Source organism: Mustela lutreola, chromosome 5 (genome assembly GCF_030435805.1).
Source record: "Mustela lutreola isolate mMusLut2 chromosome 5, mMusLut2.pri, whole genome shotgun sequence".
Lineage (NCBI taxonomy): Eukaryota > Metazoa > Chordata > Mammalia > Carnivora > Mustelidae > Mustela > Mustela lutreola.
The window spans coordinates 38,390,318-38,409,334 of record NC_081294.1 but is presented as its reverse complement, the minus strand read 5'-3'; the positions used below and the strand labels follow the sequence as shown (position 1 = coordinate 38,409,334).

Here is a 19,017-nt window from a genome sequence, read left to right as displayed (position 1 = left end):
TCCCAGATTTTTTTTTTTTTTAAAGACACATTTATTCAGCGTCATGATCAGACTATTATTTAGCAATCAACAGCATGGGTGCAAAAAAAAAAAAAATCTACATTAAAACCCTTTGTTGGAATGCTCTACACTTTCCACAGAACAGAAACTAAAATAACCTGTTATACAATTAGTCACAAATATAGTCCTTGAGTTTTTCTGCCCATATACATGAATATTGTCTAAAACATGTCTTCTTTGTAGCAGCTAGGCCCTGCCACCACTGTGCTTGGCTGAGTTCACATATCTGTTGTAACCTGTAGCTTCCCTGTCACTTCTCTGGCTCTTCTCTCCTGCTAAGTTTTGTTTCCTGGCAGTAATTAAAACCTTCTGCCATTGCCGTAGCTGCTGCTGCTGCTGGAACCACCATAGCTACCTTGGTTTCGTGGTTTGGTGAAGTATTGGCCTCCACCACCATAAGGGCCAGAGCTTCTGCCTTCAAAATTGCCTCCTTTCATGGGTCCAAAATTTGAGAATTGATTGTTGTTTTTGCCAAAATCATTATAGCTTCCGCCACCTCCAAAGTTGCTTCCATCATTACCAAATCCGTTATAGCCATCCCCACTGCCACCATATCCACCACCACCTCGACTGCCACCAAAGCCACCTCGACCACTGAAGTTTCCTCTCCAACCAAAGTTGTCATTCCCACCAAAACCACCTCCACGACCACCACCAAAGTTTCCAGAACCACTTCGACCTCTTTGGCTGGATGAAGCACTAGCCATCTCTTGCTTAGAGAGCGCTTTCCTTACTTCACAGTTGTGGCCATTGACAGTATGGTATTTTTGAATGACAATCTTGTCTACAGAATCATGGTCATCAAATATTACAAAACCAAAACCCCTCTTTTTGCCACTGCCTCGGTCAATCATGATCTCAATCACTTCGATTTTCCCATTCTGTTCAAAATAATCTCTTAGATGATGTTCTTCAGTATCTTCTTTAATGCCACCAACAAAAATCTTTTTCACAGTTAAGTGGGCACCAGGTCTTTGAGAATCTTCTCTTGAGACAGCCCTCTTTGGTTCCACAACTCTTCCATCCACCTTGTGTGGCCTTGCATTCATGGCTGCATCCACCTCCTCCACAGTGGCATATGTGGCAAACCCAAAGCCTCTGGAGCGCTTGGTGTTTGGATCTCTCATTACCACACAGTCCATAAGTGTTCCCCACTGCTCAAAATGGCTCCTCAGACTCTCATCGGTTGTTTCAAAGCTCAGACCTCCGATGAAGAGCTTCCACAGCTGTTCAGGCTCTTTGGGAGACTCTGACTTAGATGTGACGGCGGTGGGAGGGGAGATTTTAACGATGCTTACTTGGCGGCGTCCACGGGCAGAAAGCTTGTCCCAGATTTTTAAAACAAAAGAAACAGATCACTAAAAATAAGTGGAAGCTTTTTCCTACTCTGATATTTCTTTTTTTTTTTTTTCTCTCTCTCTCCTTCTTTCTCCAGGGATGGTATTATCATGAATCAGGTGTGTAGTCAGTCTATATGGTTATACTTTTATTGCATATATATAGATTGATAAACAATAGTTTGATTTTTTTATATTTACCTAATACCATGTCATAGGTAATATTTAGCAATTTGCTCTTTTCATTATGTTATGTTATGAAGATCTACTCATGATACTTACAGATCTAATCCATTTATTCAGTTTTCTGTGTATTATTCCTTCTTATTAATATACCACAATTTACAACCTTATTCTTTTAAAGGATAAAGAACCTTACTCCATACAAACACACATAAGAATATATTTGTGTGTATACGTGTGTGTGTCCTATTTCTAAATTAGTCTTTTACATATTTTTGTGGTTTATTATTAGTCTTTTCTAAGCAACCTGGATCATGTAAACTCACTCATTAACATCATATACCTGGATTTTATTTGTAATCAAATCTGATATTCTATTTTTAGAATGGATGTAATTAATTCTTTGTAATTATTGCCTTTTTGGATATTTATTTGGATATTTCTTTATTTGGATATTTTCTTTCATTTTTTTCTTTTTCTTTTTCTCATATTCAACTGCCAACCCATTGGGAAGTTTCTTTTGTTTTGTTTTGTTTTGTTTTTAATTTTTTTTTTAAGATTTTATTTATTTATTTGACAGAGAGAAATCACAAGTAGACGGAGAGGCAGGCAGAGAGAGGGAAGCAGGCTCCCTGCCAAGCAGAGAGCCCGATGCGGGACTCGATCCCAGGACCCTGAGATCATGACCTGAGCCGAAGGCAGCGGCTTAACGCACTGAGCCACCCAGGCGCCCTTTAATTTTTTTTTTTTTAATTTTGTTTAGTTAGCCAGCATATCGTAGTACATCATTAGTTTTTAATGTAGCATTCAATGATTCATTAGTTGCATATAACACTCCAGTGCTCATCAAAATATGTGCCCTCTTTAATACCCATCACTTGGTTACCCCATTACCCCACCCCCCTCCCTTCTGTAGCCCTCAGTTTGTTACCCGGAGTCCAGAGTCTCTCATGGTTTGTCTCCTTCTCTGATTTCTTCCCAATTTTCCCTCCCTTCCCCTTCCCTGTGGTTCTCTACACTATTACTTTTGTTCCACGTATGAGCAAAACCATATAATTGACTTTCTCTGCTTGACTTATTTCACTTAGCATAACCCCCTCCAGTTCTATCCAAGTCAATGAAAATGGTGGGTGTTCATCTTTTCTGATGGCTGAGTAATAAATTATATTTTCAATATAATTTATTGAACTGTATAATTATATAACACTTCTTCCCCTCTTTTTTTCTCCTTAGTTTACTCCTTTTTTGTTTTCTTTTTGACAGAATTTCTCTCTTTTCCTGTTGTCTACTGGTTTATAGGCTATCCATTTCATTTAAATTTTAAAATAATGGCTTATTGTAAATTTTAACTTGTGTATTTAACTGAATTCTTACCCCTCTCCCCTCTGATATAATATCTGTATAATACAAGGATCTCAGAACTATTTACTGTGATTTACCCCACATTATTGTTATCTGGTATTTTAATTCCAACATGTTTTAATATTGCCTCACATTTCATTATTAACATATTATATAACCAATATTTGCATATTTAACAAACAAAAAAATTTAATTCCCTGCATTCTATCCTTCTGATTTCAATTTCTTTCTTGTTAAATCACCTATTTTAGTATTTCTTTTAATAAAGGCCTACCAAACATAAGCTCTATGTATGATTGAAAATGTCTGGATTTATTTTATAAAGTAAGCATTACTGTTTTTTACTTTTATTTTTTAAGCGAGTAATCTGAGTCACTGATTGGATAAATATATTACTTAGACTGGGAAATTCTTAAAAGCTACCAATAATGAATGCCAGAGGCAATGGAAAACATAATTTGAAGATAAAATAATCGCTTTTCTAAAAATCTATCCTTAGCTGACATCCACTGATGAAAAATACGTTGTCTAATTATTTTTATTTCTTGGGTAATGAATCTCTCTCTCTCTCTCTCTTTTCTTTCTTTCTTTCTTTTTTTTTTTTTTTTTTTTTGTTAAATTTAAAGATTTTTATTTGATAGCCTGTACGTGCATTTAGATGGCTCTGGGTATGGATTTGATTTTCTTATCCAGCTGGTGACATGAGGGCTGCTTCAAGATTCCACATTGTTCTAAAGATTTTTTTACTTATTTATTTGAGACAGACAGAGAGAGAGCAGAAGTGGGCAGAGGGGCAGAAGGAAATGGAGAAACAGATCCCTACAGAGTATGGAGCCCAACATGGGGCTTGATCCCAGATCCCTGGGATGATGACCTGAGCTGAAGGCAGTTGCTTAACTGACTGAACCACCCAGGTGTCCTGATATTACACAATTTTTGAATGAAAGCCTTTAATTCTATTTCTTCCTCCTGTAACACTTCCTAGCGGGCCACTGGACCTTCTCATTCTATCTTTTGTGTCCTTACGTTAACTTTGTACTAAATTCTGAGCGATTTCCTTGAATAAGTTTTTCAATGTATTAATTTCTATTTTCTTTGTGTCTGTTCTTGTGTTCAACTCACTCATTGATATATTTAAATTTTATAAATGTGGGCGGGAAATGGTTAACTCTTCAGTGAGAGTTGCTCAAACACTCCATATTTCCAAGAATGGCCTGTTTTTCAGAATTGGTCTTTGAATAGGTCCTAAAAGTTGAGCTCTGAGTCCCTGGACTATTCTTCCTGACAAGCATTTTTTTGTATGCTTGGGGTGTTAGGCCACACACTACCAATGTGATCAGTTTATACTAACAAATGTGATTCATGGTGAACCCCTGTGTTTGCTCTGTGGGGCTTAGGTCGATCTCCAGTTGATTACGTAGTGCTGGTACCCAGGGCTGTATATATATTTTTAAAAGATAAATTTAAATTTATCTACATTAGAGCCCCAGGAGTTTTCTGATTATGGGCCAGTTTGTATAGTAAAATTTAAGCCTGATCTAAATTAAATTTTAAATCCACATAGAAAATAGGAATAGAGTTCTGATACTGGGTTTCAGCAGACATTTTGACTACTTTCTAGGTTAATGGGTGGCATCTACAGCTTTTTCTAATTTTTGCTCCACAGTTTTAAGAAAATTGGGAAAGAGTATGTAAGATGTTTTTCGCCTTCTTCCATGCTTAAACAGAGTGTTTTAATGTTTAATGTACTGAGATAACTCTGCTTCAAAGCCATTTTATTCTGGGTTCACCTGTCTTAAGCCATAAAAACATTTATTTACAACAGGAGTCCAGTATACTTTTAAAATCAATTCTTTTGGTTTGCTTTGATTTCTCCTGTATTATCTGAATGGCATCTTGTTTTAGTGTCAATTCCTCCCCTTTCCTTATTTGTTGAAAGTTTAATGTTATACATACATAGGTGCAATGCCTTTGTTTGTAGGATCAGGAGAGCCAAAATTATTAAGAAAATATCAATTATTTATTATTATTATTATTGAGTTCATTCTTTGAATATCATTTTGTCTATCTTGGTTTCTTCCAAACTGAGAGCCAAATCTTGTTTTTATAAGAATTCTTTATTCATAGTTCAATTAGGAATATAAAGAGAGCACTATGTACTAGCTTTCAAAAAATTTGTATGCCTAATCCCTCAAGAATGTGAATAGCTAGTTGTAAATATGGTTGGAAATCAGAAGTAGAATTGATAGAGCTATTTTTTTAAAAAAAGGAAGGAAATTTAAGGAAAAAATGCAGAAATTGATCAAATGTTAATAAATGCTTCATATCAGTTACCATGGAAGATGGCATATGGGCAGAAAGTGAACAGATTTCCCAGGAAGGGATATCAAAGCTGTTATACAGCAAGTATGCATGATTGAAAAAGAAGTCAGGATATCTAAACATTACCAAAATTCTAGGGAATGGCATGGATTCAAGATTTTATATGCCCAAAAATATAGGCAAAACTTTAGAGATAAATCTATAGCTTTATAAAGAAGAAAAATATTGAAAAAAAGAGCAAATGTTTTTTTTTTTTTTTTTTTTTTTTTTTTGCTACGATTTAAAAGGTATCACTACTATTCACATTCAATGTAGTATGGGGAAACAGGTATATTTTGGAGTGTTTTCCTGTAAACATACCTTTTTCCAATTCTTGTAGTCTTTTTATGGGTCATTACCTCTCAAGCACATGAAAATAAAGAGACATATATAAGACTTAATAATCAGAACAGTATGGTACTGGCACAAAAATGGATGCATAGATAAATAGAACAGTATAGAAAAATCTAAAAATAAAGACAAAATTATATGGCCAATTAATCCTTGACAACACAGGAAGGAATATCCAATGGGAAAAAGATAGTCTTGGGGCATCTGGGTGGCTCAGTGACTTAAGCCTCTGCCTTCGGCTCAGGTCATGATTTCAGGGTCCTGGGATCGAGCCCTGCATCTGGCTCTCTGCTCAGCAGGGAGACTGCTTCCTCCTCTCTCTCTACCTGCCTCTCTGCCTACTTGTGATCTCTGTCTGCCAAATAAATAAATAAAATCTTAAAAAAACAAAAAGATAGTCTTTTCAGACAATTGCATTGAGAAAAACTGGGCAGCATCCAAAATATATAAAGAAGATAAAACAACATCCAAAAATCAAATAATCCAATTAAAAATGGGCAGAAGACATGAATAGACATTTCTCCAAAGAAGACCTACTGACTGCTAACAGACACATGAAAAGGTGTTCATCATCACTTATCATCAAAGAAAAGTAAATCAAAATTACAGTAAGATATCTGTAAAATTAAGTAAAATAAACAACACAAGAAACAAGAGTTGGTGAGGATGTGGAGAAAAGGAACAATCATGTACTGTTGGGTATGCAAACTGGTACAGTCACTGTGGAAAACTGCATGAAGTTTCCTCAAAAAGTTAACAATAGAACTACCTTATGATCCAGCAATTGCACTACAAGGTATTTATTCAAAAACTACAAAAACACTAATTCAAAGGGATGCATGCAACCCTCTGTTTATAACAGCATTATTTATAATAGCCAAGGAGCCCAAAGGCCCACCAGCTAACGAATGAGTAAAGATGATGTGGTATATATTATTCACATAAAAATGGAGTATTATTTGGTCATAAAAAAGAATGACATCTTGCCATTTGCAATGATGTAGATGGAGCTAGAGATTGTAATACTAAGGGAAGTAAGTCAGAGAAAGACAAATACCATATAATTTCACTCATATGTGGAGTTTAAGAAACAAAACAAACAAGCAAAGGGAAAATAATGAGAGAGAATGAGTGAGAGAGAGAGAGAGAGGGAGAGAGAAACAGATTCATAATTACAAAAAACAAACTGATGGTTACCAAAGGGGAGTGCTGAATTGCTATACTGTACACCTGAAACTAGTAACACTCACTGTATGTTAATTGACTGGAATTAAAATAAAAACCTAAAAAAAGACATCAGTAATTTTAGGACATTGACCTGACATGTTTATTTTTCTACGTGTAAAAGTTGATGTCAGTTCCAAATTTGTGCATGCGTGTGCACACATGTTTATGAAGAATAACTTCAAAAAAGAATTCATACCTTGCATTGTTATGAAATGTTATGCATAGTTTTTTTTTAAAGATTTTATTTATTTATTTGACAGAGATCACAAGTAGGTAGAGAGACAGACAGAGAGAGGGGGCGAAGCAGGGTCCCCTCTCAGTAGAGAGCCTGATGCGGGGCTTAATCCCAGGACCCTGAGATCATGACCCAAGCTGAAGGCAGAGGCTTAACCCACTGAGCCACCCAGGTGTCCCATTATGTATAGTTATTTTAATATGCTCACTAGTTTTGCTGAGCAGTTCTTTAATAATGAATGTGGTGTGAAATTAATAGGGACTATTAGGATAAGGAACATGATAGCCTTGGAAAACAGAAACAAGAACGAATGTATGTTTCTTCATTGTCCTACAATCCTTCCCTTTACATCTTTCCAGGTTGATTAACATCTGGACATGTTCCTAGCTCACCTTTTTCATATTAGATTTTTGTGCCTATTCTCTTTTGTAATCTGCCATTTACTTGATTCCTTCAGGTCATCCTTACTGGCTTCTTATTTAGGAATGTAATTCCAGGCACAGAACTTTCTGGTTGTTTGCATTTCCCTCAACTAATACTGTGTAGATAGTCTAGCCTAGTTTTTTCTTGCATGTTTACTCATATATCTAGATCTGGTAGTTGATTCCTTGATTTCAGTCATTTCCCTTCCATTTAAGGCCCACTTCTTCTACTCTCTGGCAGAAATTCCTTTGAAATAAAATAAAAGTGAATTTAAAAATAATAAAAGATATCTAAGCAGATACATATATCTATATATGTAATCAAACTGCATAGAACTAAATACACATAAAAATAAGTGCATATTTTTGTCAGCGCATATATTTTTAAGGCTGATGGGTTGTATTAGTGTAACTTCCTTCGTTGTAATTTTGTACTGTAGTTTTGCAAGATGTAAGCACTGGAGGACACTGGGTAAAGGGTCCACAGAATTTCCATGTATTATCTTACAACTGCTTGTAGTCTAAAATTATTTCAAAATGAAAAGTTTTTTTTGTTTTGTTTTGTTTTGTTTTTAATTTTTTATTTTTTATAAACATATATTTTTATCCCCAGGGGTACAGGTCTGTGAATCACCAGGTTTACACACTTCACAGCTCTCACCAAAGCACATACCCTCCCCAATGTCCATAATCCCACCCCCTTCTCCCAAACCCCCTCCCCCCAGCAACCCTCAGTTTGTTTTGTGAGATTAAGAGTCACTTATGGTTTGTCTCCCTCCCAATCCCATCTTGTTTCATTTATTCTTCTTCTACCCACTTAAGCCCCCATGTTGCATCACCACTTCCTCATATCAGGGAGATCATATGATAGTTGTCTTTCTCTGCTTGACTTTATAGCAGCAATGTCCACAATAGCCAAACTATGGAAAGAACCTAGATGTCCATCAACAGATGAATGGATAAAGAAGATGTGGTGTATATATACACAATGGAATACTATGCAGCCATCAAAAGAAATGAAATCTTGCCATTTGCAACAACATGGATGGAACTAGAGCGTTTCATGCTTAGCAAAATAAGTCAATCAAAATGAAAAGTTTTTAAAAAGGCATAGAAGTAGAATCATAATTGAGTGCTTTGAGTTTTACTTTGTATCTTCTACTGAGTTAGTAAACTTGGATACTACAATACTACAAATCATCATCTAGCACCTCCACTGCACCTACCCCCTCTCTTTGAGTACAACAAATTAAATGTTATATGCATTTTGATCTTTCAGATGAATCCATTTATAAATCCCAAGTTATTTTTCAGTCATTCATCTATTCACTCTGTTGGTTGGTTAATCTTTACTGACCACCTATGAGCCAGGCACCCTAGAATTATAAGCAATTTTTTTTCTGGTTTTAATTATGTTTATTTTCCTGAATGAAAAGCATTTCTGGTGTACAAAGATCTGTTGAGTTTGTAGTCTAGTTTGTATATATTCGCAGGTTGCTTCATTGGTACTGTGTTAATTTATGCTATGATGTATCCAAGTACATTCCTTCAAACGGAATAATTGTTTTCAGATAAAGAACTCTCAAGATTAAAAATAAGCATCAAAACCCACAAAATCTCAGAAATTGAAGGAACATGGAGATCTATCTTGTGATGGAGACAGAATATTAACCAACCAAGAAGAGTGTTTCATTTGAAAAGGCCTGTTTTTGATAAACAAAATGACTCACCTCATCAAATAGAGATCTTCAGGCAAAGATTCTTGGATAAACCACAACTGATAAGAGATGGAATTTCACTAAATTTTGAAGAGATTACAGACTGTTTTTAGCCTCAAATATGCTCATTATTTCATCCCTGAATATACCCAACCATACTTTAAACTTAAATTGGATTACAAGAGATAGCTTTAATTCTATTTTTATTTTGGAGTGTCCATGGGGAAATAAAAAGGAAGAGAACTATGGAAATAGTCTCTCTCTAACTGAACACATTTACTTATATTTCCATGTTTATGGATATATACCACTGAGTGAGAAACTAAAACTTCAAAATTTGTAGTATGGCTCCAGTTGTGACCATGGCTATCTCTGCTCTTTGGTATTCGTATTTTCCCAGTTCAACACAGGGCGCTTCCTATGGGATTTGTTTTCTAGGTGTTTTTCAGCCTCTGTTTTTGTAGAGCATTTTCCCTGTGATAAGGAAAACTGATCTGTAAAAACTGATAACATTACTAGCCTTGCAAACAATGGCCCAACAAAATGTGAAAACTAATATGGTCAAGAAATGACATTTCACAGAATCTTCATGTGCTTCATTCACTGGAATTTCCTTCTTTGATTACTGTTAAGGACTGTAGGTATGAGACTTGATGTGGCTTCTCAACTTTCATATTCTCTCTCTCTCTTTCTACCACAGAAAGACTCTGTAGACTAGTGATTTGTGCTTAATTTGGCTCATAGTAAAAGGATCTGAGCTACTTTGCACAGCCACTGTTCTTGGACCTCAAGACTCTTACCACTTTCACTCCATTTGACTCCATTTACAAACCTCCTATAGGCCTACTTTCTTTGTTTTCTATATTCGATTACATGGTCAGTCAGTCAGTTGTTTGCTGGTTTGTTTTTTCACCAATTCCATCCTAACCCTGACCTTAAACCTAACCCTTTCCCTGTGTCTTTCAACAAAACTCTTCCTATAGACCAACAACACTGTGTCAATCATTTAATCTGGTGGAGAAAAACATATAAACAATTAAATCAGTGGCACCAAGAACTCAGTTTTCAGTCTCAGTGGTTTCTTTAACACCAGTATCTTTCATTTTGCTTGTTTACTATTTAAAATTATGCAATTCTCTCCCAATCTTCCTAATGGGATCTGATCATCATTGTAATTCTCTGTTGTTGTCATATGACTATGGGACATTCCCACATTTTGCTAGAGTGAATCTTGTAAGCTGCTTTGGAAAACAAGTATGGTAGGAAATAGTTCAGCTGTGTTTTCAAAAAAGCCACTTTGTAACCTGTGGTTATTCTATCCTATCACCTAACTCCTGACTGAATTTATAATTGGGCTTTGAAGATCCAGCTGGTAAAAGTGATATGTCAGGGGCGCCTGGGTGGCTCAGTGGGTTAAGCCTCTACCTTCGGCTCAGGTCATGATCTCAGGGTCCTGGGATCAAGTCCTGCATCGGGCTCTCTGGCTTGGCGGGGAGCTTGCTTCTCTCTCTCTCTCTGCCTGCCTCTCCATCTACTTGTGATTTCTCTCTGTCAAATAAATAAATAAAATCTTTTAAAAAAATAATAAAAGTGATATGTCAGCAGTTGAAAATGATGAATGAGAGACTCACTGGAGTGCCAATTGAAACATAGTTGCTTATCAACAATGTTAGGTTGGCACTGGGCATGGCAAAAAGTGGTGACTGCTGGTAAAAAAAAAAGTGTGTGTGTGTATATATATATATATATTTATCTGTATATATATATGTGTGTGTGTGTATATAGGGAGAGACTATATATAATATGTATATACACACACATTTATATATATAATAGTTACAATTATGCTTACTTACTGGAATTCTATTTGAAGTTCTCTTATTATTATAACATGTGGATTTTTTTTTTAAAATTTTGAGGAACACTACTAACAATAAATCAGAACTAACATTTGTTGAGTGTCAATTATATGCCAAGTCCAGTGCTAGGCCAGGGAGTATTAGCTATGAAATGTCTAGCTCATTAGCTATGAAATGCCACTATGGCAAATTGTAATCTGCTTTCTATACTATTGTATTATCTTTAGATATAACAGACATTCTGGATTTTAAAATGTATCTATAATGTTTCTAGTGTGGTTTATGCTTACTCAAATGGAATATTTTTCAGCTTGTTCCTTTCCAAGTGCTACTTATACACCTGTCATTCATGGCTCTTTCTATTCTGATTTTGATTTATTCAATTTTCCAGTGTTCCCTGGTTACTAGTCCATGTAATGGTCTGTTCATTTGTACATAAACATTTATACAAGATGGAAAAGTTGAAGTAATTTAAATTTAGACCATTTTTTCCCAGTGTGAATTGTGTGTCACTACAGACCTTCAATGAAAGGTTATTCATTGGCTTACTTTCTGCTTTTTTATAGCTTCCAGGCATGTTTAATATCTGTGATTGACTGAATTTTTCAGGTTAACATCTGCATTTAATCACAAGTTATTACCCATTTCCTAGACTGGTCAGCGTAACATTTCAATCACTCCTTCCTTCTTTCTCCACCCATGTAGTAAAAGATTCAAAGTCGGTTATATTTTCTCTCTTTCACAGCCAAGGAACTGCACTTAAATAATATTTAAGAAAGTTATATTTCTTTTGAAGTGGTCACAGGAAGCATATGCCTAGTGTATATAAACAGAGAGAGAGTTGAGGCACTGATTTGGAAGGCTTCGTTGATTTACAGAGCTCTTGCATCTACATAGAAACATTTGCTTCAGCAAGATATGAAAGGCTCTGTTGGGCTCCAGTAGCCTCACAGCCCCTGTACAACACACTGAGATCTGAAGAGCAAGGCTTCTTTCAACTTCACACTGCCCTGATTTTTTGGAATGCCTCAGTGAACTTCTGAGAGGTCTCTGTTTTAGCTTTAGGAGTTTTTAAGCACTCCTTGTTTCACTTCCCAAACTCTTTAATTTTTCAATCATTTGATCATGGAGAATAAAACCAGAAGGATTAGCCATACTTCAGGTAAAAGGAGAAAAGGTCTCATTCTAGTTCTTTTTTCTACTGAACAGGATCATTCAAACAGATTCTCCCATTTTTCTCTGAGTTCCCCATAAACCTGTCATAAATGATTCAATTTAAGGAGGAAAAATATTAAAGCCAAACAGCTAAATATGTGGTAACGTCTGGCCACTATATTTTTGGCAAAACTTGACCTAATCCAGGAATTTGCTTCTCTTCCAAAACTGAGTATTTTTGTTGGGAAGGGAAAGAAGGGTATAGAACATGAACAACTATGCCGGGATTTCAGCTGACTGAGAAGTATGGCATGAACCAATATTCTCCTTTCTTTTTCCAAGTATGGAGGATCCTAGATTATGATTAAAAAATATTAAGGGAATCTGCAAAATTCATACATTTGATCTAATCAAATACATTTACAACTAAGTTAACTGGACATATTTAATAATGAGCATAATCACTGTTGTTCTAGGAAGTGTTTTTTTTTTTAAGATTTTATTTATTTATTTGATGGAGAGAGATGCAGCGAGAGGGGGAACACAAGCAGGGGAAATGAGAGAGGGGAAGCAGGCTTCCCTCTCAGCAGGGAGCCCAATGTGGGGCTAGATCCCAGGACCCTGGGATCATGACCTGAGCCCAAGGCAGACGCTTAACGACTGAGCCACCCAGGTACTCCCTAGGCAGTTTTTAGGTATAATATACATAAAAGAATGCATAATGACTGAAATTAACATCCTTTTATATAGTCAAAACCCTCATTATTTTTCTCAGTTCATATAGAAACAAATGTTGGAGAGGATGTGGAGAAAGGGGAACCCTCTTACACTGTTGGTGGGAATGCAAGTTGCTGTCACCACTTTGGAAAACAGTGTAGAGATTTCTCAAAAAAATAAAAAATAGAGCTACCCTATGACCCTGCAATTGCACTACTTGGTTTTTACCCCAAAGATACAGATGTAGTGAAAAGAAGGGCCATATATACCCCAATGTTCATAGCAGCAATGTCTACAATTGCCAAACTGTGGAAAGAGCCAATGCCCTTCAACAGGTGAATTAATAAAGATGTGGTCCATATATACAATGGAATATTGCTCAGTCATCAGAAAGGATGAATACCCAACTTTTGTATCAACATGGAGGGGACTGGAGATTATGCTGAGTGAAATAAGTCAAACAGAGAGAGTCTATTATCATATGGCTTCACTTACTTGTGGATCATTAGGAATAACACGGAGGATACTGGGAGAAGGAGAGGAGAGGGAAATGGGAGGGGGAGATGAACCATGGAGACTGTGGACTCTGAGAAACAGACTGAGGGTTTTAGAGGGGAAAGGGTGAGAGGTTGGGTGAGCCTGGTGGTGAATATTAAGGAGGGCACGTACTGCATGGAGCAATGGGTGTGGTACATAAAAAATGAATCTTGGAACACTGAAAAAATAAAATTAAATAAAAAAAAAAAGAAACTAAAGAAATCATTGTGTACCTACTATGTGCAAGACCTTAATTGCCTTAAAGTTAGGAATGACATTTTCTTCATCATTTTATCACCAATGTCAAATACATTGGCGGATGATTGGTAGATACTCCAAGTTCATACAGAAATGCATAGTGCATGGGGCCTATAACTGCTCTCTGCCTTTCAAAGCTTAAGTGTCTGTGAATGGTATGTGGAAAGAATGTCAACATTCACCAGGGTGGGGGCCAGAGGTGCCTTAGGGGGATTTAGAGAGCAAATGGGGATTATCTTTGCACTGAGACCATCAGGAACATCTCATCTGAAAGTGTGGGGAATGAGCACTTACCCTGTATTTGGTGAAGGAAGGAAGAGGGCATAGCCTACACTTTATCCCTTACATGGATGTGAGACCTTAGAGTACAGTTCTCCAAGGGAAGAATCTAAGCCCTTCTAGTTTGTGTTCCAGGAGCAGGAGATCTTCAGGGGTAGAAAATCCAAGAGAAGTTCTTTCTTGGCTGTGACCATTTAGTTCCCTGAAACCAATTGTACCAGGTTCACATGTAGAGTTGACTTTCAGGTGACATTTCTGTGTCCATGCAGAAGTGCTCTTTATTCATGTATCCTTCCCTAGAGAGTTCAGATACAGCTTCAGAATCTTTTCAAAATAGGACCTAAGGCAGCAACTATTAATGAACTTTGAGTTTAGAAATAAAACCAACCCTTGCCCCCAAAACAGGGACAATGGGACATACCTTCTGCTTCTGCTTTGATCTCTTCTTGCCTTTCCCCAATAAAAGTTCCTTTAGCCAACTTCCACACTGCCGTGTGAGATTATCTCTGATAGATAATACAACAATTCCTTCAACAATTAGAAAGTGATGCTTACACAACCTTCCAGCTTTCTGCCTGTTTCCTCTTCATGTATTCTCCATGTCATCCCTTACACTCATGCTTCCTCTAAGGCACTTATTTTTAAAGAACTCCCAGACTGTTACTTGCATAATTTGCCGTCCTACCTTCTGTCTTATTAAGGTCTGGTCTAGGCCTGCTGCAGCCACGTATGAGAACACCTATATTTTTTTGTAATTCTCAGCAGTCTGGCTTCTTCTCTCCCTTCTGATCTCTACTATTGCTGTTGCTGTTGCTACTTCCCCTTAACTGAAGACTAACTGTGGTCCAGGAATTGTGGTAAAATACATGCATAGTACCATGTAGTCCCTTAGAAAAGACATCTAGGAGTAAATGCTAGGAACTGGGTACAAAGAGAATAAGTGATTTATGCAAGGCCACACGGATAGTAAGTGGAATAGGGAGGGATTTGTCTTGATTTAACTATAAAGCCAATGCCCTTAAATCCCTTCAAAGACTGTTTTCATGTGGACTTTTCTTTCAGTCTTTTTGTTTTTGTTTTTAAGATTTTATTTATTTTTTTGAGATAGAGCAAGAATGAGAGAGAGAGAGTGCACAAGCAGGGGGAGCAGCAGGCAGAGGGAGAAGGGAGCCCAACATGGGACTTGATCCCAGGACTCTGGGATCATGACCTGAGCTGAGGGCAGACGCTTAACAGATTGAGCCGCTCAGGCACCTCTCTTTCAGGCTTTATATTCCTCAACCGAACACTGTCTAAAAGAAATTTTTGCCATGATGGGCTTGTTCTATATTTGCACAATTTTTTTTTTAAATGGAAGCCACTTGCCACAAAAGGTGCTAAACACTTGAAATGTGACAAATGCAACTGAGAAACTACATTTTAAATTTAAGTTAAATGTGAATAGGCATGAGTAGCTAATGGCTATCTCACTGGAGCACAACTTCCATACCTCAATGTCATTAGAGCTTGTCAATAGCTTCTTTACATTTATACTTTGCTTTAAGTATAAATCATCATAAATTATTCATGATTTTTTTTTCTCCTCTTCTGGCTTCTTTTCTTCCTCCAGTCTCTTATATGTAAGTTGTCCCCAACTTTCTTTCTCAACCTCTTCTTTTCCTACATTTTATCCCTTCACATGAGTACTCATTCTTGTGTCTTTAAAAAAATCTTCCTTAGATGAAGGAACAAATTGGACTTTCAGTCACAATCTTTCTCAACTTTAGAGAGAGCTTTCTAGTTGCCTACTGAACATCCCTTCTTGGTGTACCACTGTCTCCAAGTATGTGACAAAAACAAAAGTAATCTTCCTTTTCCAAGTTCTTCTTCATGTATTCCTTGTTTCTATTAGTGGTATCACGATGCTTTCAATTTTTCAGATTTAAAACTTCTAATTGTTCTTGGGTGAGTATCTCTTTTATTTGGCTCTGAATGAAATAACTTGCTAAGTTTCATCAATCCTGTCTTGCAAACATCCCAAGTTTATTCCCACTTCTTTTGCTTTTCCACCTGCAACTCCATTTCTGGGACTCAAATACCAAGTCCCTCAGAACAGTTTGTCTGGAGTATTACTAGAATTCTCTAAATGGCCTCTTTGTATCTAGCTTTCATTGAATTTCTCCTACTTATTGCTATCAAATTATCATTTTGAAGCCTTGCTCTGAACATTCATTTTCATGCTTGTAAAATTTTGAGGATCCTGATTCATTCCAATTAAAGCTGGTGAACTTCAGCCTGGATTTTGGCCTCATGACTCTCTTAATTCCCACATCCATTTTCTCTTCCCTATGAAATCTTTCTAGTTTTGTTTTTTAGAAAAAACAAAACAAAACAAAAAAAACAAAAAAAAACCCAAAATACAAAAAACCTTTCCTTGATTTCTACAGTAATATTGCTTCATATCTTGCTATATTTTTACTTACATGCATATCTTGAGACTTCCATTAGATCCTTAAGTGTAGCATAATGTAGATATGTCAATACGCAATATCTAGAATGATGACCTAAAAATCATAACATTTATATACTTTATTTCAGTTCTGAAGTACTTTCAAATTTAATTTGTAATGCTTCTTTCCTATGAATCACCTTCCAAAGCTTTGTGAATACAAGGGGGAAAAAACCATGTTTCTCTGTTATAAGAATTTCAGAGTCTAATAGAGAAGACATTCTAAAAATTTTTTTTTTTTTTTAGACTTTAATTTTTTTTATTTTTTATAAACATATATTTTTATCCCCAGGGGTACAGGTCTGTGAATCACCAGGTTTACACACTTCACAGCACTCACCAAATCACATACCCTCCCCAATGTCCATAATCCCACGCCCTTCTCCCAAACCCCCTCCCCCCGGCAACCCTCAGTTTGTTTTGTGAGATTAAGAGTCACTTATGGTTTGTCTCCCTCCCAATCCCATCTTGTTTCATTTATTCTTCTTCTACCCACTTAAGCCTCCATGTTGTATCACCACTTCCTCATATCAGGGAGATCATATGATAGTTGTCTTTCTCTGCTTGACTTATTTCGCTAAGCATGATACGCTCTAGTTCCATCCATGTCTAAAAATTATTTTAAAATAAACTGTTATGCATACAGTATTGGAATTCTTTTCTAGATACAGTCTGATACAAAGAACAGAGCAATCAAATCTAAGTGGGTGACTTTAGGAAAATTTAGTAGAGCAAGAAATATTGAGAGATCTAGATGTTAAAGTATTTATAGACTTATTGAAACTTAGTGGAAAACTACATGCATTTCTGAATGTCTAGAACACAAGGTAATTAATACATAAAGAAGGTAAGGGAGTGGAAAGAGAAGAGCTTAGACATGAAGACTTGAAGAATATATGAAAGAATTTGTATATCATTCTAAGAAGCTTTGGCTTTCTCCTGAAGGGGAAGTATTAAGAGTTTTAAATAGAAATAGTAACTTCTTTGGATTTATTTTTCAGAAAATTCTTCGGTAGAAAAATGAAAGGATTCAATATTGGAGGCAGCAAGGTAATTTGAAAAGTTGTTGTAGTATCATATGTAAGAGAGATAAAGTCCTAAATTAAGGCAATGGCAGAGAAGATGAAGAGAAGGAATCCAATACATGATTGGTCAATGGATGGTAACGGAATTAATGAAGAAAGGTATCCTGAAGAGGAGATGCTTTGGCAAGAACACATATAAATTCATTCGCTCCTTAAAGTTTTGTAGTCTCTAGACTATCCAGACTGAGGTGTCCATGAAGCAAGTGAACAAAGAAATACAGGTGTCAGGAGAGCAGTCTGACATGGAGATAAAATTTGAGGTTCACTGGCTTTTAGGTGAAAATATAATATGGCTTTTGGATAGGATGCAAGGATAAACAGGCCTAACATTTTTTTTTTCAGTGATTTGTCATCTTTTTTTATGTTGTGATTAAAAGGTTTATGCTTAAGGGAAACTAATTTCATCTCTCATGCTCTAGGCTATACAGGAAAGGAAGGAAGAGTTATGAAGGAAGACAGTTGTTGTATCTATTAGAGTAATCATGATATCTGTTAATCTTTCCTAATTATGAGCTGCAAATTGAAGACAACTTTTTCAGTGTATATCTGAGAAATAATGTATTAAAAAATGTAATGCTAAAAACAGAGTGAGATGAGATCTCCTGGTGCCTTACTCCCTCCTATGGTTCTCTGACTCTTCTTTTTTTATTTTTGGAAAATCAATTATTTTCAGAGAAAGAAATAAAAAGGAAGATGAGTATAGTCATTCCAACATGTATTTACTGAATTCCTACTTTGCTTCTAAAAAACATGTTGAGATTTATTCATCCTCACAAAAAATTTTCAAAAATTCTTAGACTAAGAAAATATTTTGCATCATTTCCGAACAGACTGTGCCTTTTAAATACTTATGTCTCCAGCTATGGTATTAAGTATTCATTCTTACAGGCATAGTTTGTTTAGTGTCTCTCTTTCATTAGCATTGACCAAGTCTAATTGTTTGATTTGATACTCATTTTACTTCATTCCATAATTATATCATATAGCACCAATACCCCTTATGTAGTACTTAACTTCTGCTAACGAATGTGTCCTGGAAGTGGTTTGCCTTCTTCCCCATATTGATCTTCTCAATTTCTTTTTCTCTACTGATCTTGGTGGGGATACTCAGTAATTTACTGAGAGGCAACATATCCAATGATGCATGAATTACAGCCTCACTTCAAGTTCTGGGTAAAAGGAAGCAGAAGATTTTTTGAGAAGGGCCCTTGGCTCTGAAACTCTTCCCCTGACTATTCCCAGTGCTGGGACTGCTGGCCTCAGGGCCATAGAGAAAGACCCATCTGTTTTCTCAGGCTCTGCTCTTGGAGAGATGTGAAGGAAGCTCTGTGAATCTCCAGGGACTGGCTAGGATTCTTGAGACATGTTTGTAGTGCAGCTCTG

General features: G+C 36.3%; 1 protein-coding gene across 1 annotated transcript in view; it reads right to left on the bottom strand.

The window, feature by feature from the left end:
- Positions 1-345: 345 nt before the first annotated feature.
- Positions 346-19,017, bottom strand: part of LOC131831119 (heterogeneous nuclear ribonucleoprotein A1-like) — an 80,713-nt gene continuing 62,041 nt past the window's right edge. The window contains exons 2-3 of the mRNA XM_059173341.1: positions 14,483-14,589; positions 346-1,382 (exon numbers count right to left, since the gene is read on the bottom strand). Of these exons, the coding sequence (XP_059029324.1) occupies positions 360-1,382; positions 14,483-14,589 (1,130 nt within the window). The 3' untranslated portion in view covers positions 346-359. The remainder of the gene's footprint in view (positions 1,383-14,482; positions 14,590-19,017) is intronic.